This window comes from Mesoplodon densirostris, chromosome 10, assembly GCF_025265405.1.
Source record: "Mesoplodon densirostris isolate mMesDen1 chromosome 10, mMesDen1 primary haplotype, whole genome shotgun sequence".
Lineage (NCBI taxonomy): Eukaryota > Metazoa > Chordata > Mammalia > Artiodactyla > Ziphiidae > Mesoplodon > Mesoplodon densirostris.
This window is the reverse complement of record NC_082670.1, coordinates 84,305,132-84,329,966: the sequence shown is the minus strand read 5'-3', so window position 1 is coordinate 84,329,966 and position 24,835 is coordinate 84,305,132. Positions and strand designations below refer to the sequence as shown.

The following is a 24,835-nucleotide window of genomic DNA, read 5'->3' as shown; positions in this document are numbered from 1 at the left end:
GTGTTCTACCTAGTAAAATAAGAGGTATTTTGACATTCCTCTTGGGATACTGATGTAGAAGAAAAGGTTGCGGTCCATGTTTAAATACCCTTAGCATGCTTACCTGGTGGCCTCTGATGGCTCAGGACATTTCCAGGGACGCGGTGCCACGCCTTCTACAAAGACAGGCGTGCTGTGGAACTCTGCTTCAGATGCCAGAAGCCGGTTGCCAAGGAATGTGTTTATGGTTTGGGATCCAAGGGCTTGTGAGTGGCAGGCCAAGTGAAAACCATGGTTTCTTTTGCCTTCCTTCTCACCTCCCGCCTTTGCTGCTTGCAGGAAGATCTGCCTGCACTGCAAGTGCCCTCAGGAGGAGCACATGGTGACGGTGATGCCCCTGGCGATGGAGAAGACTGTCAGCAAACTCATGTTTGACTTCCAGAGGAACTCGACCTCGGATGACGACTCAGGCTGCGCCTTGGAGGAGTATGCCTGGGTCCCGCCGGGGCTGAAGCCTGAACAGGTACCGTTCTTGACAGGAGGGCAGTTGTGGGGTTGGCTTTTACCTTTGTCTTACCCGTCCTTCCTCATTCCAGTTCAGAAGGGAGAGTTGACTTTGCTGATTCAGAGAAGTGGGGCTACATGGGATGAAGATGTCTGGGGCCCCAGTGGGAAACCAGGAAGAGAAATGAAACTGAGCCTTGGGTGGGCCATGGCTAATTCATTCTGTATTGCCATTTTTAACTGTTCCCAAAAAAAGATGGTCTAGAAACGTCTAGAAACATTAGATAATGAAACTTCATTTTTGGAGAGGGAAGGGGCGTTCTACATTGGCCATCAATCTTAATGTTAAGATTCTTTGTAAAGGAGGGTAAGGAAATAAGGATTTACCTTATTCTTCCCAGTGATCTAATGCTGTGTTCAAAAGTTTGGCCTGGCTTTACAAAGAAAGACATTGACATTTCCCGAAATATTTTGGCACTGCCCACAGGCTGCAAATATTATTAGCTTGGTTAGATGAACTTGGTTTCTTTCGTTTCACTGCATTTCTCTCAGTGATATACAGCTTCTGCTTTGCATTTCTTGGTACTTGGAATTTTCTCTTCCACGAGCCTAATGTTGGTTTAGAAGCCCCTCCTGTAAGATGGATATTGTCATGATCTTCCCTGTGCGTCTTTGAGACACAGGTTTATCAGAATCTTAAGTGTGCGACCACTATACCCTTCCTCTGACACAAGAAGTTTCTTTCTCTGGAGATCTTTTCTATGTCTGACAATGTTTTGAAGCTTAAAAACCCTAAAATGTGAAGTCAGGAACTTTAGATGTGGTGATGCTTTTAGAAAAGGTTCTTTATGGTTAGGGAAGACCTAAGAATTCACCAAGAACTTAAGGATGGGACCCTGATAACATCTATTTGGTTAGCTATTTCTTGTCTATGGCCATACCACCCTGAATGCACCCGATCTCGTCTTTCGTTAGCCATTTCTTACTCTTCTTCTTTCTTTCTGAGGTTGTAAATTAACAGGTGAAATCAAGCACACAGGCAGGATTCGTTTAGCCAGCAAAGGATTGTTTAAATTTTGAATTAGTCACTAATACTTAAAAATTACTAACACTTAAAAATTAGGACATTTTTATTTTAAAGTTTAAAATCTTACTCTTCAGGGATTTGTGTGCAGGCCATGAGTTGAGCACTAGTACTTCTTTGCAGGAAGTGTTTAGAAAGAATGACTCTCCAAGTCACCCTAGTCTCCACTAAGCCCATTGCATCCTTTTGTGTTAATCTTCCTACGCCCTACAGGCACTTCCGGTTTGTGATCTCTACTCTGATTCTTACTAGGAAGAAAATGTCTTAGAATAGAAACATTCATAGAAAATAATCTCCATGAGAATTGAAGGGACTTCTGTGTTGGGTTATCAGCAGAAAGAAAGAAGTGTGTTCTCTCTTAGTTTGTAGGTTAAGGTTATATCTTGATTTTCTTCTGTTCCAGTAAAGACTGTATTATTAAAGAATAAGTTGAAGAAGAATGAGCGTATTTGATTGGGTTTTTCTGGAAACTCAGATGAGGTGGTGGGTGACTGAATATCTGTGTTTGACATCACGAGTCTACTGGCAGTACTTGAGCAGTGAGTTTTCACACCTCGATACAGCTGTGAGCTTGTTTCGTTTTCTTGCTAACCTCATTTCCAGCAGCTTCTAAGAGACGCACCCTTCTTTTTTTCACATTGCTTCCTGCTGAGTTGGGCCCTGAAATTCCAACGTTGAGCTATTTTCAGTTCCCTGCTTAGGTAGATTCTTTTCTAAGGCCATTAAATACCATTCTATGATGCTCATATTCAGAGAACATTTTCTACTGCCCCAAGAGAACAGACAGTTGCAGAAGCTAAAGGTCTTGGTCACATTCACCAATTCCAAAAGTAAGTGCTTATGTATTTTTGAAGGCCACTTGCCTCATCCAAAGTGAACGTCTTTGGAAAACATAAAATGACTTTCTTTGATTTGTTTTGAAAGAAAATGTTTAATGCTAGGACTTCCCTGTGGGCACAGTGGTTAAGAATCCGCCTGCCACTGCAGGGGACACGGGTTCGATCCCAGGTTCGATCCCTGGTCCAGGAAGATCCCACATGCCAGGGAGCAACTAAGCCCATGTGCCACAACTACTGAGCCTGCGCTCTAGAGCCTGTGCTCCGCAACAAGAGAAGCCCACGCAGTGTGATGAAGAGTAGGCCCCGCTTGCTGCAACTAGAGAAAGACCGCGCACAGCAGTGAAGACCCAACACAGCCAAAAAAAAATTTTTTTAATAAATAAATAATAAATTTTAAAAAATGATTAATGCTATTAAACAAGTGGTTTGAATTATGTCAGGTGGCAGGATATTCCCGTCTCTTATAACTGTATTTTTCTTTAAATGGTTTTCTCTATTCCCTATACTTACTCAAACCTATATGATACAGATGATTAGAAAGGAAATTGTTCTCCAGAGAGAGACTGTCTCTTTAAGCCATTTGAAGGGCTCCATATTTGCCAATAAAATATGGATTTGTATTAAAGGTGTTTCAGGGCATCATGTTGCATGAAAAAAATGGTCTTCAAAATTAATTATGAGATCTTTTAAAGTCTATTATTAATGGAACTGATTATAGGTTTAAAGATTTTTTAAAAGCTGCCTAGTAGCTTTTAGAAAAATTTGAGACCCTAAATGCCTTTTACTAATAAACATTCTGATGCTTAATATGATGTTAGTGCTCTCTGGTTTGAGAAAAACCATTTTTCTATCAAGAGAAATTACAGTGAACATTAAAATGCTTTGTGCTGGAGGAGAAATAGTCAAGACCAGTTAGGGTTCCAAGTAATGTGTTTTCTTTCTTGTTAGAAACCTTTCATTTTATTCCCTGGTCGTGGGGTTGGTAATATGCCTTCAGGTGACACTCTTTATTATTCTATTTCTTCTGAGAAATGCCTTCAGTTCAATATAACGTGAACGAAAGTTACCTCGGTTTTAGGGAGGTGTTCTTGAACAAGGGCACTTAATTTTATAAAAACCCATTAGCTGCAAAACGCAACCTTCTTAAAATAGTGTGGAAAATGAGAAATATAACAGTCGATGCTGGAAAAGATAGGCTTCTATCTTTTATTTTTTAATGGCTGGACTGAAAACTGATCAAAGAAGTTGCCCAGATCCTTTGCCTCTGCTCACTGCGAATGAGGTGTTTAGTATTATCCAGGGAGCCCTGTGGAGGCGGAGCAGAGAACTGGAGTCTTCCCTGATTGACCATCTGAAGTCACCTTTAAGGCTCCAATTTCTCTTCAGGCTTGAGCAATTCATTGTATGTGCCCTGTCTCCTAGAGTTGCTATGGTGATACCTTTACAGTAGATAATACTTTAGGAAGAATTTGGAAATGATTTAACAAGCTTTAAGAAAGGAAAACAGTGAACAGGGTTTCTCAATCTCAGTGCTATTGATATCTTAAGCTGAATAATTCTTGGTGTCGGCGCGGTCCTGTGCATTGTAGGATGATTAGCAGTGTCCCTGGCCCCCACCGACTAGATGTCAGTAGCACTCACCACCCTCTCCCCGCAACACTGGGAGGACCAAACATGTATCCAGATATTGCCCGTTGCCCCTGGGGGATGAGCTGGGCACCCCAGTTGAGAACCACTGGGTAAAAGTAATGGTGGAACCTGGAGAACATGTCAGCACAAGTCTGGCCCAATCAGGACAAGAAAAGGATGACTCAATTCAGCAAACCTTTATTCGAGCACTTACCAGGTCCTAGCCCTGGTGTTATAGCTGCTGCCTTGAACGGAGGCTGAGTGTTTGGCAGAGTGAAAAAGGTGATCCCACGCTGCTCAAGCAGAGGCCAGTGCTCTCTGAGGTGGATCCTGCCATCCTCCTGAGAAGTCAAAACAAGAAGTGAAATGGTGTGAGGAGCAGGTGACAGGTGGGTCACCGTTTGTCCTCCAAAACAGGAATAGCTTTCTCCTTCTATAATGGGATGACTTGCCCATTGAGAAAAAGGGAAAGATAAGAAGAAAGAAAGCAGATAAAAATCACTCATAATTCTCCCAACCAAGGAAAATTGTTTTCCAACCTTTTTTGCATGTGTGTAACAAGTATCTATATATATGGGGTACATTTCTGTTTTGTTTTGGACAAAAATGTGATGATGCTATCCATTTATCCTGAAATTTTTTTCAGTTTATGTATCGTGAACTTTTTTTCTGCATTTTTTCTATATTTAGACCCAGATTATCTTTGGGAGTGGCTGTATAGTTCTCCACTGGTAGTTACTAACCTGTAGTGGCACCACCCACCACTAGGGCGCTCTTGGAAATGTATGTTTAGAAGCGGGGGTTGAGGGGTGGGGGAACTTCCCAGGTGGTCCAGAGGTTAAGACTTAGCCTTCCAGTGCAGGGGATGTGGGTTCGATTGCTGGTCAGGGAGCTAAGATCCCACATGCCTTGAGACCAAAAAACCAAAACAGAAAACAGAAGCAATATTGTAACAGATTAAATAAAGACTTTAAAGACGGTCCACATCAAAAAAAAAAAAAATCTCAGAAGCAGGTAGTTATTGTCAAAATGACTAGGGAACTTCCCTAGTATTTTAGTGGGTGGGGGCTTGGATGCTGAACAGCCTGAAAAGTATTAGACAATCGTGCTCAAAGGAGAATTGACCCCTCCCAAAGGCCAAGAGTACCACCATCGAACAACCCTGAACTGAAAATTTATTTTTGAACGTGTGCATCCTTGGTAGCTTTGCTCTATATTAAGTAAACGCGAGCAGCCACCCTTTCTGTACACTTGCTTGCTCCTCCCCTTCACCACGATTCCTAGAGGTGGATAGGTCACGTGTAAACCTCTTTAAGACTTTTGATTCATTGTGCCAAACTGCCCTCTAGAAATGTTGTAACCGGTGCGTCCTCTGGGTGGATAGACTTCATTGGGTACATGAGGATATGTTTTTTTTTTTTATTAGTGCTTCTACTCCTGATCCTTGAAAATCTGAAGAGACCATCAGATTGCTTCTCCTGAGTTGAGTGTCCTTTTCATTGATGTTTCGGATACTCCAGGTATCCATGGAGAGTTCTCAAATGTGGATGTCAGCAAATGTTAGTCATTTTACCTTGACCTTAACCATATTTTTGCACGTAAAGAATAGCCATTGGGGGGCTTCCCTGGTGGCGCAGTGGTTGAGAGTCCGCCTGCCGATGCAGGGGACACGGGTTCGTGCCCCAGTCTGGGAGGATCCCACATGCTGCGGAGCGCCTGGGCCCATGAGCCATGGCCGCTAAGCCTGTGCATCTGGAGCCTGTGCTCCGCAACGGGAGAGGCCACAACAGTGAGAGGCCCGCGTACCACCAAAAAAAAAAAAAAAAAAGAATAGCCATTGGGTTATTTGTCTGGAACTCTCAACGTTCACTTCAAACTATTGCAGGAAGGATGAAGAGGGGATACTAGAAGTAATTGCCCAATTTTTGGCTTTCAAAGCATTCTTCCATATGTGGCAAAATAGACCCTCCAGTACTACCTAAAGATGGGGGTGAATTAGCTGATTTTGATCCCTGTGAAACTCTAAAATCTCTCTGCCGAGGGTACCTAAAATTCTTTATTTGGCTTTTCATTTTAACTTAATGACTATTACTCATCCATCAGATGTCAGATTAACTGTCTCCTCAAGGAGTCTCTCTGACCACCCCGCTCTCCCAAAACAAAACTAAGTCTCCAATCCCACGCTTTGTGACAGTCCCCACAGTTTTCCTTTTTAGTGCCTCTCAAACTTGTAATTACTTAGCAGCGTAATTTTTTCTTTAATATTTGGCTCCCCTACTTTGCTTTAAGATCCAGGAGGGCAGAGATCTTGTCTGCTTTGTTCTTCAGGCATTTTCCAGCACCTAGCACAGCACCTGACATGTGGCAGGCACCCCACCACTATTTGTTAAGAGGCAGGCAGGTCACCAGAATCCTCTGCAGAATCAGAGATGTTCAGGATTGCATCACACAGTGAAAAGATAAAGGTCTTTTAAATGTTTTTCTACATGAAGAACTAGTTTTAAATGTTTTTCTACATGAAGAACTAGTCTGGGGGCTTCCCTGGTGGCGCAGTGGTTGAGAGTCCGCCTGCCGATGCAGGGGACACGGGTTCGTGCCCCGATCCCGGAAGATCCCACGTGCCGCAGAGCGGCTGGGCCCGCGAGCCATGGCCGCGGAGCCTGTGTGTCCGGAGCCTGTGCTCCGCAACGGGAGAGGCCACAGCAGTGAGAGGCCCGCATACAGCAAAAAAAAAAAAAAAAAAAAAAAAAAAGAACTAGTCTGTATCCATTATTCCTGCTCCCTCTATTTCCCTTAAAAGTATGTATTCTAAGCACATTCCCCTAATAATCCCAGCTGCTTCAGAGATGTCTTAGGTTGCCAAGGGGCAGGAGACGGGTGACATCTTGGGAAGGACTATGCAGCAGCACAAAGCCGTGGCAGCACTGCCAGCTCCAAGGCTTAGGGTCTGGAACATAGTGTGAGGAACCATGGGTCTGGCAGAAGCCCTCTGTGTTTCCAAACCAGAGGACCATTTGTGTCCCTGTAAAATTTGGAGAACCCATCGGGAGGCACAAGGTGAAGGGGAAGCAGCGTAGCCCAGTGGGAAAGAGCCTCACTTCCAGAGCCAGTAAATCTGACTGCTGCCCCATCCCTTTCCGACCTCAGGAAAGTTGTTCAGCTTCCAGGAGCCTCAGTTTCCCCCTGAGGATGATGATAATGTGGAGAAAATTCTTAAACTTTCATTGAACACTTGTTATGTGCCCACCACCATTTTCAACTTTTGTGTGCATTACTGTATTTAATTCTTATAACAACCTTATTCGGTAATTATCATTCCTGTCTCTGTTTTAGAAGTGAGTAAAGCAAGGCTCAGAGAAGTGGAATAACTTGCCTGAGGTCACACAGCTAAGGAGTAGCAGAGAGGGATTCAATCTTAGATACCCTGAGCCAGGAGCTGATACTCTTAGACCTCGAGAGCCAAGGCCTGATCTGGCCCCGAGTGAGGGAATGTGTAGAAAGTTCCCAGGGCAGTGTGTACACATAGTAGATGCTCAATAAAATGATTGTTTCCTTATCACTCTTCTTGTGAAGCTATAGTCAGCGTTGCTGATTACTACTGCCCTGAGCAGGCAGGAAGAAGCGGGGAAGGAACATAAGACTGTCCAGGACAGAAGAAGGTTATGTCGGGTGGAAGAGGGACATTAAACATAGGGTTAACCAGAATCCAGGATTCCTTCTCAGCCTGCTCAAAGGCTTTTAATCATATCATTTTGATTGTGCTGCTCCAGGAGCCTTTCTGTTCTCCAGGTTCTCTGCTGTGGGATTGTCATAAAGGCTCAGCTTCTTTCTAATGAAGTTCTGGCTCCACTGAGCCAGAGCAGCTTGGACAGGGGACCAGATGGAGCCACCTGACTCTGAAATATCCAGGGTCCCAAGCGGGCTTCAGGGGCTGTCTGCTGTAGAAATGAGGTCTGCCACCCGCTTCCTCGGTGCCTGGGGTCACCTGCAGCATCACAGTCCCTGGGCCTGGGAGGAGTGAGTGAGCCCCGGGGCATTTTCTGTAGGCCGCTCACGGTGCAAAGAGAACCTCCCCACAAAGGAGAATGGCCTATATTGAGGATCTGCAGGTCAGCCGGAAGCGTGGCTCCTTGCCCTGCCTCTCACAGTCTCTTTAGCAGCCATCTCCAGTGGGTGGGCTTCATGGCAGCTCTCCACTGCATTGCACGCCCCTAGTCAGAGTAGAAGAATGAGTCAGAGCATACACTGGAGAACGTTGTGACAAAGGAGTAGCGATCGGGCTCTTTCCGTTCCTTCCTTCCCTGAACTCCTGTGCACCTACTCTGTGTCAGGCACCGTTCTAGGCACTGGGGGTAAAAGAGTAGCCAAGGGCTTCCCTGGTGGCACAGTGGTTGAGAGTCCGCCTGCCGATGCAGGGGACACGGGTTCGTGCCCCGGTCTGGGAAGATCCCACATGCCGTGGAGCGGCTAGGCTCGTGAGCCGTGGCCACTGAGCCTGCGCATCCGGAGCCTGTGCTCCACAACGAGAGAGGCCACAACAGTGAGAGGCCCGCATACCGCAAAAAAAAAAAAAAAAAAAAAGAGTAGCCAAGATCACTGAGGTTTCTGCTGCACTGTAGTCCTAAGTGGAGGTGTTGGAGACCTATACATTAGAAAACAAGTGACTAAGATAATTCAACATTGTGATTTTTAAAATGATGCTAATAGTAGTGCTATAAACATTTAATGAACTCTTCCATGTGCCAGGCTCTATCCTAGGTGCTTTGGGAGTTATCCTAGCTAGGGCTTTGTCTCGTTTAATTTATACTATGAAGGAAATAACAGTAGCTGCTGTGATCATGGCTGTGGGGCGGAGTGTTGGGGACGGCGGGGATTAGCTAATTTAGATTGACTGGTCAGGAGCAGACTCTCCGGGGCGGTGGTCTTTGAGCTGCTACTGAATGACATGAGGAAGCCCACCATGCAAAGATCTGGCTTGTGGCAGAAGTTCAGGGATTTACGTGAAGCTGAGAAGTAAGATGAAATCCGTACCAACTTTGTATCTGCACACAAAATTTGGGGAGAGTGTTGTTGGATGGTCTGGGGAGAAATGAATAGGGCCCATGCAGTGTCGAGCTCTGGCCAAGGTAGCCACCGACATGAGGGCTGGGTAGTCCCACTGCTGTCCCTCCCCCTGGGAAATCGAAGGAGCCCCCATCACCCATCACTTTGATGTTTCTGCCTGCGGGCAGAGATAAGGCAACAGAGATCCCCCATTCAGAGGTGACTAGAGAGGGAACAAGGAACCTTCCCCATGCCAAGTGCATAATGCATACTTTACATACGTTTATGTCTACTCCTTTTGTCATATGCCCCACCTTCTAAAATGTGAGCCTGTTGGAGGGAGACAGACAGTGTCTTGCTCACCGCTGCATACTCAGTGCCTAAAATAATGTCTGATACATTATTCAGTAAACAGATGTTATATGAATAAACAGTCCCATTTAATCCTTGTATAAAATCCTCCACTTTCCCACTGAATACCTTGCAGCTCAGAGAAAATCAGGCTTGACCAGGATGTCACAGCTAGTAATAGGCAGAGCCAGGATTCACAGCAGCCTTATTTGGGCTTCTCTTCCTCCACACCCACCCCGCCCCCCGCCCCCGCCTTCCACGGTGATCCACCCAGGATATCAGATCCGAGGGAGCCAGCTTGGCACGCGTTGGAGGAGGGAGTGGCTTGCATCACACTAGGCTCTTTCATTCTCGGGGGAGGGAGATGGCTTCTCATCTCCAGTTGACCCTGGTGACCAAGGAATTCCTCTTTCCCCACCTCCAGTTTCCCCATCGCTGCAGGAAGTAGCATGGTCCTACCTTCAAAGGCTTGTTTCTCCATCAGCCGTCTCTTTATCTCTGGCTCTTCTCAATCTCTCATCCTGGCTGGGAGCCTGCTTGGTGACAACCACATTTCGTCTTCTTCCTCCAGTGGCCGTCGTGTTCCTAGTACTGTGTCACATACCTGGGCACTCAGCAGTGATATTCATTGAGCAGGTATTTATCAAGTGATAACCATATTCCAGATACTGCGGGAACAGCCATGAACAAACAAACAAGTATCCTTGCCCTTAGGGAGCTGACACTCTAGTGGAGAATACAGACAGATGCACCACTGAATGAACAATATACTTTCAGAGAATGATGTGTGCTGGGAAAGCAGTAAAGAAAGGGTGATGTGATTTAGAGCCAGGGTTGGCAAAATTTTACTGTAAAGAGCCAGATAGTAAATATTTTAGGCTTTGTGGGACATACAGTCTCTCTCGCAGATACCCAACTCTGACATTGTCGTGGAGAAGCAGTCATACACAACACATAATGAATGGGCATGGCCATGTGACAATAAAACTTTATTTACAAAAACAGGCAGCGGGCCTGATTTGACCCATAGGCTGTAGTTTGCTGGTCCCTGATTTGGAGACTCTACTTTAGATTGGTGGTGGGGGTGGCAAAGAAAGCCTGTCTGAGGAAGTGACATCTGAGCTGAGTTGTTACTTGGAATGATGGTTAGATTACTCAGATTCAGCCTATTCTGGTGGTTTTCAAAATCTGGTTCCCATGCCTGCAACATGAGTATCATCTGGGAAATCACTAAAAAAATACAGATTTTTCAGGCTCTGTCCCAGACCTACTGAACCAGAGCTCTGGAGGTGGGCCCAGCATTCTCTTCAACAGGGCCTTCGGGTGTTTCTGATACAGGCCAAAGCTTGAGAACCGCTGCTCGTGGGTTACGGAAAACCAGCAGTGTTGGAAATACACGGAGCCGAATCTTGGCTCTACCACGTATTAACTCTATAACCTTGGATGCCCTAAGCTTCAGTTGTCTTGTCTGTAAAATGAAGAGACTTTTATGCCAAAGTCTAACGTAGCTGCGAAGGCTAAATGAATTACTCTCTAAAGAGCCTAGGAGATCTAGGCTGACACATCGTAGGTCCTCATAAAATGGTAGCTGCAGTCATTACCAGCCTCACTGGCTGGGTCTTCGAGACACTGATGCAGATTTGCCCATGGGTAGTAATAGAGGATGAGCCCCAGCATCTTCCCCATGAGCAAGACGTCTTTCATCCCCAGCTTGTTGCCCCTGACTGACATACCCTGAATATGGCCTGAACACAAGGCTGTTTGTTAAAGGAGAATTCAAGATACTTTTAAAATTCTTTGACTGGTCCTGCTTCTTCAGCTCTCTCCTTGGCCTGTTAGCCCAGAAGATGCTCTGGTCTCTGCTGTTGCAGAATCATGAATTCTACATCTGTGACTCACCACTGGGCTGGGGCCGCAGTGCCAGGCACTCAGCTTCACCATTCACTTTGAGGCTATTGACAGTTTGTTCTTTTAATGTAAGAAGCTATTTGTACCAAGAGGGACAGAGGCTGGCAGGTGTGGGTGCAGGGAGAGAAGAATGACGAAGTAGTTCATCTCTCTAGGCCTGCTGGGTCATTCTGGTTCATAGCGAGGGAATCTAATAACCCCTCTAAAAGCTCCACAAAAACCATCATTAGACTCGCCAGCCATTTGCTGTGTCATCTTCATTTCATTATTCCATCAGCACATGCTGAGCTCAAAATGGAATTTCATGGCTGCGGTGAGACACATGACTCTCCAACTGGATTGGATTAAATTTCTTCTAAGCTGCGACTCTTGTGTTAGCTTTCACTGTCACTCACCCCCGTGTTCTCAGTGCTGTGTGAGGAGTGAGTGGGGAGGGGAGGTGAGGAGGAAGCCTGAATGCGTGCGGTCTCCTCCAGTTCTCAGGAAACCAGTCACATGAACGATGCTCTGTTGATCTTGGCTCCAGAAATGCACTGACGTCATCGGATGGCAGTGGGAAATGTGCCTGTCTGTGCAGCCTTCAATAAAATTGCCTGTTAATGAGCTCGTTTTCAAGGGAGCTGTCAGAGATGGGACAAGAATTGGGGTGTAGGCTGGAGGGCCTCTGTCAGATGAAGTCAGCAGCAGGGTGGCCAGATGCCACCAGCAGGGCCCTGTCAAGGCTCGTTTGCAGAGTCCAAGGCCTGGAGAAGCCAAGGCCCATTTGCAGACGTGGGAGGGGAGACCTGCCATTGGAGTTCCCACCTTTCGAGGGAGATGGCTCCAACCTTTATAGTAAATGTGTTCCGGGGTCCTGGAGATGAGGAGTGAGCCACAGGACTTCGACATCCTGTAGGCGTTCACAGCTGCACACCCTTTCTGCCGACGGAGCAGCCTACACTGTGGGCTGCTGCGACAGTTGATTTACTATCAAGATGATCCCCTCTGCCTTCTGACTCATGAGACATTTTGAGCAGTTTCATGGGATGGTTGGATGAATCTACCATCAAGGCAAGTAGTGACTACCTTCCTCCAACTGTCCATCTACTTGTCCATCCGTTCATTCATTCACTAGGGCATTCAGCCATGGATTCATTCAGCAGTTATTTATTAAGTGCCCATTACGTGCAAGCCCTTAGTCTAGGTGTGATTTCACTGTGGCTGTTTTCCAGGTCCAGTGTAGAACTGGAGCTTCCCAGGCCCTGTCTTGACGTTGTGCTTTGGGTAGCATGCGGTTATTCACAGGCAGGTGTAGACATCCCTCTTTGAGGAAGACCCACACAGACTTGAGGCTTTGTGCTGGTGTCCCATGGCTTCTACCTTGTAAGTACCTATCCCCCGGAGCTCATAGTGTTCAAAGTATAAGCTTTGATGCTGACTAACTCTGTGTTCGCATCCTAGCTGTGTTGCTCACAAACATTGGCCAAGTTCATCCACTTGCATGAGCTTTCATGTCATCATTGGAAAAATAAGAATGTCATTATGCAGCTGTAGCATGGTTGTGAGAATTAAATGAAACCATGCCTTAAGCATGGAGCTTTAAAAATGTCAGCTTTTAGCTTTCTTTTTAATAGCCCCAAATTGAGACAACCCAAATGTCCATCAACAGATGAATGGATAAACAGATTGTGTTGTATCATAGAGTAGAATGCTACTCTGTAGTAAAAAAGGAATGAACTCTTGATATATACAACAACATTCATGAATCTCAAAATCATTATTCTGAGTGAAAGAAGCCAGACCATAAAAGTACATACTGTTTGATTCTATTTATACACAACTCTAGAAAATTTGAACTAATCCGTAGTGACAGAAAGCAGATGAGTGGTTACTTGGGGATAGGGAGGTGCATGGGTAGAGAGTAGGAGGGAGGAGTGACAGAGGGCAGAGGAAACTTTTCAAGGTAATAGGTATTTCAGTATCTTGATTATGCTGATGATTTTGTGGGTATATGTATATGTCAAAACTTACCAAGTTGTATATTTCAAATATGTGAAGCTTATTATATTTCAAATACCTCAGTAAAGCGAATGAATGAAGTTGCTCTTTAGCAAACAGGAAGGCAAGCATCTTTGCATGCCAGTGCTGGAGGCTTCCTAAGGTTTCTTGGTTGCCTTAGGAAGTAACTGAGCCCTCTGACCAAGTACTGTCGGAAAGAATTGCTCAATGTTAATTATGCGCAGTAAAAACGGAGATTTGGGACAGAAATTCATCAACATCCAGATGGATGGCACTAAAAAATCAGTTCCACAGACTGGCTCATTTCATCATCTCTGTAAATGCTCTAGGACGGTGCCTAACATGTAGTTGGCACTCGGTAAGTAGTGGTGGTAGTTATTGCTGTGGCAATTAGAAAGACTGGTACAAACTCAGTGATCATATCTTGCTAAAGGAAGATAATTATTCAGGTAATTCTGAACCTATACTTCCTGAGCCAAAAGGATAAATTCATAACCTCTCAGCTTGGTAGGGGATCAGGGCTGCCATGTACGGTTGTACAGTTTGTATACTGCACAAAGGTGCCTGGCCAAGGGGTTGATTAAAGGTTGATATTCACCTGGGCTTTGGTGACTACCAACCAGAGTAGGACATTTTATTTAACCTAGGACACCTTACAATTTACTTGGGTGTGGTACAGGACTCTCTCTTCTGAGACTGAGAGCTTGCTTTTTGTAATTTGTAGTTGGGGTGGAGGGGGGTGTCTTTTTCTAATTTCCATTAAGGTACCAAAAAGTCTAGCAGCAACCTAGGAGGGACTGTCAACATTAACTAGCCTAGCTCAATGATGCCTTTTCATTCTTGCCCTGCAATCCTGGGGTCCTAGGAAACCTCCTTTCTGATTCTTGCCAAAGGGTATTAGGAATACGCGGTGATATCCTCATGTTCGCTGGCATTGAGTGTTCTGTGGAGAGGAGGAGGTAGGTTATGATTTCCCGAGTTTTGATGGTCAAGCTTTTGAACACTTAAGCCCCCTTTTTGTTCTCTCCCTCCTCTTCCATCATTTTGCAAATCATTGCAAGCGTCATAACCTTGGACAGAGACACAGGCAGAGAAATGAGTTGAAATGCCAACCAACTGATTTTGTCAGCCACTTGGCAACTGTGTTCATATTGTTTGAGGGAGAAGGTCAAGTCAAACTATAAAAGTAAATTTAAGGTTGGACTTGTGCATGGTTTTGAAGCTCCCATCCTCTCCTGGACCCCATTGCTGTGTGGAAATCAAGAATTCATCTGGATGGTGAATATGACATGAGAAATAGCTCTGCTGAAATATGGTCAGTGGGTGGTCTTTCCCAAGCATAGTGATTAAAAGCCATGACTGTGGTATCAGATACATATGGAACCTGATCCAGCTCTGCTACTCTCTGGCTATATTTATGATTGGAACAGGTTATTTAACTTGGTGAAGTCATTTTTCTTCATCTATAAAATGAAGATAGTTACGTAACGGTTCCTACCTTATAGGGCAACTGTTCCAGAGCCTGGTATTTCAAGAACCCGGTATTACATATAATTACTTTTTCTTTTTTTAAATAAATTTATCTTATTTATTTCTTTTTGGCTGTGTTTGGTCTTCGTTGCTGTGTGCGGGCTTTCCCTAGCTGCGGCAAGCGGGGGCTACTCTTCCTTGAGCGGGCTTCTCATTGTGGTGGCTTCTCTTGTTGTGGAGCGTGGGCTCTAGGCGTGCAGGCTTCAGTAGTTGTGGCACACGGGCTCAGTAGTTGTGGCTCGCGGGCTCTAGAGCACAGGCTCAGTAATTGTGGCGCATGGGCTTAGTTGCTCCACGGCATGTGGGATCTTGCAGGACCAGGGCTCGAACCCATGTCCCCTGCATTGGCAGGCGGATTCTTAACCACTGCGCCACCAGGGAAGCCCACATATAATTACTCATTGGAAAGGCCAATTAGTATGAAAATACTTTTCTTGGAAAAGCGCATCTGAAGAAGAAAAAAAATTGAGAACTAAGTCTGAAGTTCTTGTTCAGCGATTGGAGGGAGCGGGGGTGGAGGAGACAAGACCCATAGAAATAAGGCTTCAAAGATTATTAAACCTAAACCTTGTAAGTGATATTTAAGAAAACAATCTCAGAGAAAGTATGTGACTTGCACATTGTCATATAGAGCCAGAATTTAGAGAGCTGAATTAATTTATTTCACCACTCTTCCCCTTACCTAAGTGATCTTCACCAAGTTTCTTAGCACCTTCTAGCTTCTGTTCCCCATTTGGAAAATAAGGGTGTGAAATCTTGCCTTCCCACTCTAAAGTAAGAATAAACAAAATAATGTTTCTAAATTGTTAGAAGAAAGGTGTTAGAATTAATGAACAATAATTACTATTATAATATACTGTATAGCCTTCATAATTTTTTGTCTATTTGGTCTATCGATGCTAAGAGACATATTTTAAAATCTCTCACATTGTTTATAGATTTGTTTCTTCTTGTATTTCTATTTTGCTTATATTTTGGAAGCTATATTTTTGGGTACCTAAAAGTTTATGAATACACTCCAACTTTTATAGATTTTTTCCTTTTATTATTTTGTAACATCTTAAAAATTGTTTGCATTTAATTTATTTTAACATGAAAATCATTTTTATGGTTCTTAAAAAGTTTATGAACAGATGCATTAATAATATTTTCCAGGAATATAAGTAGGGAAGTGATAGCTCAATCAACAAATTGTGTCACTAATAATTTTGAAATGACCAAGGAGCTATTAATCAACTGTAACATCACTTTTAATCCATCCTAATTATACTTACTTAAATATAAGTTTTCTTCAGTATTAATATTGCATACTGGCTTTTTTAAGGGGAATAATTGCAAGACTGTACTTTTTCATTCTTTTATTTCAACCTTTTCTTACGGATTCAACTAGGCAGCATATCATGGATATTGTTTTTTTCTTTTTAATCCAAACTGATAATCTTCTGATTGATGGATATATTTACATTTATTGTGGTAACTGATATAATTATTACTCCCACTTTTTTTGTTGTTTTGTTTGCTGTGTGTTTTTCCTCTGCTTTTTTCTATTTTCTTGAATTCTATTTTTTAATGTTTTCCCTGTTTCCTTCATTTTCCTTTACTTGTTGGAAAATTATAGAACACATCTCTAAGAGAAAAACAAATACCTTATGCTAACGCATATATATATGGAATCTAAAAAAACGGTATTGATGAACCTAGTGGCAGGGCAGGAATAAAGATGCAGACGTAGAGAATGGACTTGAGGACACGGTGGGGGAAGGGGAAGCTGGGACAAAGTGAGAGAGTGGCATGGACATATATACACTACCAAATGTAAAATAGATAGCTAGTGGGAAGCAGCCACATAGCACAGGGAGATCAACTCGATGCTTTGTGACCACCTAGAGGGATGGGATAAGGAGGGTGGGAGGAAGATGCAAGAGGGAGGAGATATGGGGACATATGGGTACATATAGCTGATTTACTTTGTTGTACAGCAGAAACTAACACAATATTGTAAAGCAATTATACTCCAATAAAGATGTTAAGAAAAAAAATACATTGCTATTTTCTGGTGGCCACTTGCCATTTCTTAACACCCAGCCACACTGCATCTCTTGCCAGTCTTCAAGTACCCTGAGCTTCCTCCAGCCTCAGGGCCTTCTCACTTGCTGTATTTAATGCATTGCTTTCCCACCTCATTCATTTTTTTTTAATTGAAGTGTAGTTGATTTACAATGTTGTGCCTGTCTGTGCTGTACAGCAAAGTGACTCAGTTATACACATATATGCATTCTTTTTTTATATTCTTTTCCAGTATGGTTGATCACAGGATATTGAGTATAGTTCCGTGTGCTATACATTAGGACCTTGTTGTTTATCCATTCTAAATGTAATATCAGTACTTTGCATCTACCAACCCCAAACTACCAGTCCATCCCTCTCTCTCCTCCCTTCCCCCTTGGCAACCACAAGTCCGTTCTCTGTGTCTGTGAGTCTGTTTCTATTTTGTAGATAAGTTCATTTGTGCCATATTTTAGATTCCACATATAAGTGATATCATATGGTATTTGTCTTTCTCTTTCTGACTTACATCACTTAGTATGATAATCTCTAGTTGTAGCCATGAGGCTGCAAATGGCATTATTTCATTCTTTTTTATGGCTGAGTAATATTCCATTGTATATATATGTACCACATCTTCTTTATCCACTCATCTGTCCATGGACATTTAGGTTGTTTCCGTGTTTTGGCTATTGTGAACAGTGCTGGTATGAACATAGGAGTGCATATATCTTTTGAATTATAGTTTTGTTGGGCTATATTCCTAGGAGTGGGATTGCTGGATCATATGGTAATTCTATTTTAGTTTTCTGAGGAACCTCCTTACTGTTTTCCATAGTGACTGTACCAACTTACATTCCCACCAATAGTATAGGAGGGTTCCCTTTTCTCCACAGCCTCTCCACATTCCACCTCATTCATTTTTTAACAAGTATCAGTCTTTATGACTTCCTTCTGCCTTTAACAGGGACCTTACATGATGTATATTTTAGTACCATTTCTTAGATTGCTTATGAAAGAGTTTTCCTTCCCTATGAGTAGCCTGTGTCTCAGTGCATTTCAAAGCTACCTTACCTGACCTTGAATTCATATTTGCTCAAGCTTAAGGAAATTTTTGGATAGTTTCTCTTAAACCAAAATCGTATCAATACTAGTAATTTTTTCATTTTTCACTAATCTTTTTTTTAATTTTAAAAAATTCTTTGTACAGTTTTTCAATGTTACTTTCTATTTACAGTTGTTACAAAATATTGGCTCTGTTCCCCTTGTTATACAATACATCCTTGAGCCTATCTTACACCCAGTAGTTTGTACCTCCCTCCTCCCCAGCCCCTACATTGCCCCTCCCCAGTGGTAACCAGTAGCTTGCTCTGTATACCTGTCAGTCTGCTTCTTTTTTTGTTATATACACTAGTTTGTTGTATTTTTCAGATTCCACATACAAGTGATATCATGCAATATTTGTCTTTCTCTGTCTGGATTATTTCACTTAGCATAATGCCCTCCAAGTCCATCCATGTTGCTGCAGATGGCAAAATTTCATTCTTTTTATGGCTAAGTAGTATTCCATTATGTATATATACCACATCTTCTGTATTCATTCATCTGTAGATGGACACTTAGGTTGCTTCCATATCTTGGCAATTGTAAATAATGCTGCTATGAACATTGGGAGTGAATATATCTTTTCGAATGAGTGTTTGGGAATTTTTTTTTTTTTTTTTGCATATATACCCAGAAGTGGAATTGCTGGGTCATATGGTAGTTCTGTTTTTAGTTTTTTGAGAAACCTCCATACGTTTTCCACCAATTTACATTCCCACCAACAGTGTACAAGGGTTCCCTTTTCTTCACATCCCTGCCAGTATTTGTTATTTGTGTTCTTTTTGATGATAGCCATTCTGACAGGTGTGAGGTGATAGTTCACTGTGGTTTTGATTTGCATTTCCCTGATGATTATCAATGTTGAGCATCTTTTCATGTGCCTGTTGGCCATATGGATTTCCTCCTTGGAAAAATGTCTATTGAGTTCTTCTACCCATTTTTTAATTGGGTTATTTGTTTTTTTGATGTTGAGTTGTCTGAACTGTTTATATATGTTGGATATTAATCACTTATCTGTCATATCATTTGCAAATATCATCTCCCATTCAGTAGGTTGTCGTTTTGTTGATGGTTTCCTTTGCCGTGCAAAAGCTTTTAAGTTTAATTAGGTCCCATCTGTTTATTTTTGCTTTTATTTCTGTTGCCTTGGGAGACTGACCTAAGAAAACATTGATACAGTTTATGTCAGAGAATGTTTTGCATATGTTCTCTTGTAGGAGTTTTATGGTGTCATGTCTTAAAGACTTAAATATTTAAGTCTTTAAGCCATTTTGAGTTTATTTTTGTATATGGTGTTAGAGAATGTTCTAATTTCATTTTTTTTGCAAGTAGCTGTCCAGTTTCCCCAGTACCACTTATTGAAGAGACTGTCTTTGCTCCATTGTATGTTCTTGCCTCCTTTGTCATAGATTAATTGACCATAAGTGTGTGGGTTTATTTCTGGACTTTCTCTCCTGTTCCATTGATCTATGGGTCTGTTTTTGTGCCAGTACCATACTATTTTGATTACTGTAGTTTTGCAGTATTGTCTGAAGTCAGGGAGCATGATTCCTCCAGCTCTGTACTTCTTTCTCAAGATTGTTTTGGCTATTTGGAGTCTTTTGTTTTTCCATACAAATTTTAAAATTATTTGTTCTAGTTCTGTGAACAATGCTGTTAGTATTTTGATAGAGATTACATTGAATCTATAGATTGTCTTGGATAGTATAGTCATTTTGACAAAATTGACTCTTCCAATCCAAGTACACAGTATATACTGTATATCTTTCCATTTGTTTGTGTTGTCTTCCATTTCTTTTATCAGTGTCTTCCAGTTTTTGGAGTCCAGGTCTTTTGCCTCCCTAAGTAGGTTTATTCCTAGGTATTTTATTCTTTTGATGCAATGGTAAATGGGATTGTTTCCTCAATTTCTCTTTCTGGTACTTCGTTGTTAGTATATAGAGATGCAACAGATTTCTGTATATTAATTTAGTATCCTGCAACTTTACCACATTCATTGATTAGCTCTAGGAGTTTTCTGGTGGCATCTTTAGGGCTATATATAATAACATGTCATCTTCAAACAGTGTTAGTTTTACTTCTTCCTTTCCAATTTGCATTCTTTTTATTTCTTTTTCTTCTCCGATTGCCATGGCTAGGACTTCCAAAACGATGTTGAATAAAAGTGGTGAGAGTGGGCATCCTTGTCTTGTTCCTCATCTTAGAGGAAATGCTTAGCTTTTCACCACTGAATATGAGGGTAGCTGTGGGTTTGTCATATATGGCCTTTGTTAGGTTGAGGTATGTTCCCTTTATGCCCACTTTCTGGATAATTTTTATCATAAATGGGTGTTGAATACTAGTAATTTTATACTACCAATTTTAAGATCATTTTATGTCTGTTATTTACAGCTTTACTTCTTTCATTTAACATAGGTAAGAACCGATCCTGAAACTCTACTTCCTAACAAGAAGTGGATGTTTAAAATTAAGCCTTTTTTCTTTTTGATTCATTTCCTGTTTCCAAAATGGTTTAGATGAACTATCAGTAAAATAACTAAAACAATGGTAAAGAATCCTATAGGCAACAAAGGGAAAGGAGCTAATTATAACAGAGACCAAGACTGAAGGTTGCTTCTACTACTGGGCACTGTCATTGGCTAACCACAAAACAATATCTGTTTATTTTGGAAGAGACTAAGATAGCACGTGGATGAGCATTGTTTTAGACCAGGTGTCAGGGATGTCAGAATGCTGAAGAATGCCTGCTGGAACTGCTTATTTGGGTCTAAGCCTAGTTGATGTTGAGTTCTCTTCTCTTGCAATTTATTGACTAGCATCGCTTGCTTCTCATGCTGCTCCAAGAGCAATCAGAAGACTGTCATGAGCTAGAAAGAGGTGCTGTGTAATGGGAATTCTGTGATCTGTAAAATATTGAGTCAATGCCCCAAGGCTGAAAATTCAGGAGAAATGGGCTTCCCTGGTGGCGCAGTGGTTGAGAGTCTGCCTGCCGATGCAGGGGACACGGTTCGTGCCCCGGTCTGGGAAGATCCCACATACCGCGGAGCGGCTGGGCCCATGAGCCATGGCCACTGAGCCTGTGCGTCCGGAGCCTGTGCTCCGCAATGAGAGAGGCCACAATAGTGAGAGGCCCGTGTACCGCAAAAAAAAAAAAAAAAAAAAAAAAAAAATTTCAGGAGAAATTACTTCCCCAGGTATTAGTAGTGATTTATTTCATGGGTCTTCTCAGTGGAAACACAGTACGATACTCTCATTTGTATAGATTCTAATGGCTGAGGCCAAAGTTTCCCCTGCTCTCTTTAATTGTTTTATTAAAAACAGAAGGAAAGTTGCTTATAAAAGGACTTAAATGTAAGTGTCGATACATTGCCTGATTCATTTTATTTCCCCACTGATTTTCACCATAGTATCAGAGAAGTGTTACTGCAAAAGAACATTTGGCACCGACATGTAATAAAAATCACTCTGAACCCTAGTCACATTCATAGAGATGGAAAGGAGAATGGTGGTTGCCAGTGGCTGGGGGAGGGGAAGTGGGGAGTTAGTACTTAATGGGTACAGAAGTTTAGTTTTGGAAGATGAAAAGCGTTCTGGAAATGGTTGGTGGCAATGGTTGCCCAACAGTGTACTTAATGCCACTTAAGAATGGTTAAAGTGGTAAATTTTGTGTTATGTGTATTTTACCACAAAATGAATAAATACATGAAATAAAATAATAAAGTAAAATTTAACAATATAGTCTGGGGAATCAGAGCACTCACTTCAAGGACCACAAGGCCTTTGTCGGGGGTGGACGTGGGCATATTAACATTTCTCTTGCATAGACCTCAAAGAAAAAAAGTTTGTTGAGCTTGAGTCACTTCACATGACCTTTACTACATAACGTATGCACATAATATTCAAAGCAGACACATTAGCAGATAGCACTGTTGATTTCCATCGTCTTTGGAATTCCACTTGGTTCATGTGGCTTTCATGATGAAGCAGCCTCTCTAGTCTGTTTATTATTCTAGGTTTTAACAGGAACCACAGGCTTGAAGAATGAACTGTGACTGCACTGGGTATGGAGTCATCAGATGCTCAGGGCAGAGTGTAATCCTGTGACTGGTTTAGGGAGACAGTGGGGTGAAGCAGAAAGAAAATGAGCTTTGAAGTCAGACCTAAATTTAAATCCTGGCTCAGCCCCTTTCTCCTGAGCAGGTCAGATAGGTCGTAATCTAGTCATTCCTCATTATTCATGGATTAGGTTATCTGCACGTTCACCTCTCTCTCAAAATTTGTTTGTAACGCCAAAATCAATATTCGTGTCACTTTCACAGTCATTCCCAGACAGGTGCAGAGGGGCAAAATGTTTTTAAGCTGAAGTATAGTTGACTTACAGTATTGTGTTAGTTTCAGGTGTACAGCAAAGTGATTCAGTTATATATTTTTTCAGATTACATTCCATTATAGGTTATTATAAGATATTGAATAACTCCCTGTGCTCTACAGTAACTCTTTGTTGCTTATCTATTTCATGTGTGATAGTGTGCATCTGTTAATCCCATACTCCTAATTTGTCCCTCCTCCCTTCTCTTCTCCCCTTTGGTAACCACGAGTTTGTTTTCTATGTCTGTGAGTCTGTTTCTGTTTTGTATATAGATTCATTTATATTATTTTTTAGATTCCACATAAAAGTGATGTCACATAGTATTTGTCTTTCTCTGTCTGACTTCACTAAGTGTAATATTCTCTAGGTCCATCCACACTGCTGCAGATGGCGATATTTCATTCTTTTTTATGGCTGAGTAATGTTCTATTGTATATGTATACCACATCTTTTCAAGCCAGTTGTCTGTTGATGGGCATTTGGGTTGTTTCTGTGTCTTGGCTATTATAAATAGTGCTGCTATGAACATCGGGGTGCGTGTATCTTTTTTGAAGTAGAGTTTTCATCTTTTCCCAGGAGTGGGATTGCTGGATCACATGGTAGCTCTACTTTTAGTTTTTTAAGGAACCTCTATACTGATTTCCATAGTGGCTGCCCCAACTTACATTCTCACCAAGAGTGTAGGAAGGTTCCCTTTTCTCCACATCCTCTCTAGCATTTATTATTGTAGACTTTTTGACGATGGACATTCTGACCAGTGTGAGTTTTTCCCTCATTGTGGTTTTGATTTGCGTTTCCCTGTTAATTAGTGATGTTGAGCATCTTTTCGTGTACCTCTTGGCCATCTGTATGTCTTCTTTGGAAAATGTCTGTTTAGGTCTATTGCCAACTTTTTGATTGGGTTGTTTTTTCAGTATTGAGTTGTGTAGGCAGTTTGTATATTTTGGATATTAACCCCTTGCCAGTCACATCACTTGCAAATATTTTCTCCCATTCAATAGGTTGTTTTTTTGTTTTAACTGATGGTTTCCTTCCGGGGGGCAAAATTTTTGAATATTATTTAGCCATAAAATGTCATGAAGTTCTGATAGATGCTACCACATGAATGAACCTTGAAAACCTTTTGCTAAATGAAATAAGCCAGACACAAAAAGAAAAACATTGTATGCTTCCACTTAGATGAAATAGCTAGACTCCGTGAATTCACAGAGACAGAAAGCAGATTAGAGGCTACCAGGGGTGGGAGGAGGGAGAAATGGGGAATTACTGCTTAAATAGGTAGAGAGTCTCTGTTTCGTATGATGAAAAAGTTTTGGAAAATAGATGGTGGAAATCGTTATACAACTTTGTGATTATAATTAATTCCACTGAATTGTATACTTTAAAATGGTTAAAATAACAAATCTTATATATGTTTTACCACAGTAAGAAAAATATTTTTTTAATTTCTTAATTAAAAATCAACTTTGATGCAAAGCTAGTGATATTTTGGTGGTGTTTGTTACTGTGGCATAATCTAGCTCATCCTAACCAAACCTTCCTTCTTCCTCCCTGTTCCTTTAAAATGGCATAATATAGGACATTTAGAGTCTTATGAACATTATCTAACCTTGAACCTGTAGGCCAGTGTTTTGCCTTCGCTGATCATTTGGTTTCTCAGAACAGGGAAGACTAAATTCTTACAATTGTATCCGTGATACATTTGAAACTTAATGAGGCAATCAGCATAACTGAGGCTGAAAGTAGCCTTGGAGGTCAGAAATACCTACTTCATAATGTATAAATGAGCTCCTTAGTTTTCATATTTTTCCGTGGGTTCACAACCTTGTTATTTTAATGTGCAGAAATGAAACTGCCTTAAAATGAACTGATTCCAAACAAAGATCACCTGTATTTTTAAATGGCTTTCCAACAATGTTCTGTAAAAGCAAGCTCCAGTCTATGTAAGAATGAATCTTTCTTGGAATTACAGCATGTGTCATTATGCGTCACTTTTTAATTTAAAAGTTGAATTTGTCCTAGGATATCTTCAGTTGCTGCTCTCTAAACTTTTTTCAGAATGGCTCCACATGACATTGTGAATCTATACTTAGTAATAATAGTGGGGGGAGAGTGGAATGGATTAATTATGTTTACAGCTCTCTACTGTTCTTGTCTTCTTACCTTTTTAAAGAGAGTTTGCCTAAGAAGCGGACTTATAAGTTTCCAACAATGATGTACTGGGACTGGCTTATACAGTATCACAAGATCCAATTGGTCCGTTTTCAGGTATTTTGTAAGCCAGTAAAATTCAGCCATTCTTAAAACTTAATTATATAAACTTATAATTAAACTATATTAAAAACAAAGGTAATGGGCTTCCCTGGTGGCGCAGTGGTTGAGAGTCCACCTGCCAATGCAGGGGACACGGGTTTGTGCCCCGGTCCGGGAGGATCCCATGTACCGCGGAGC

General features: G+C 41.9%; 1 protein-coding gene across 4 annotated transcripts in view; it reads left to right on the top strand.

Annotated features, from left to right (window-relative positions):
• Window positions 1–24,835, top strand: part of PRICKLE2 (prickle planar cell polarity protein 2) — a 363,924-nt gene that overhangs the window by 261,085 nt on the left and 78,004 nt on the right. For all 4 annotated transcript variants that reach the window (XR_009533534.1, XM_060109418.1, XM_060109419.1 and 1 more), the window contains one exon: window positions 319–502. Coding sequence is in view for 3 of the 4 variants with exons in the window: in XM_060109418.1 (XP_059965401.1) it covers window positions 319–502 (184 nt within the window). In the remaining variant the exon portion in view is untranslated. The remainder of the gene's footprint in view (window positions 1–318; window positions 503–24,835) is intronic.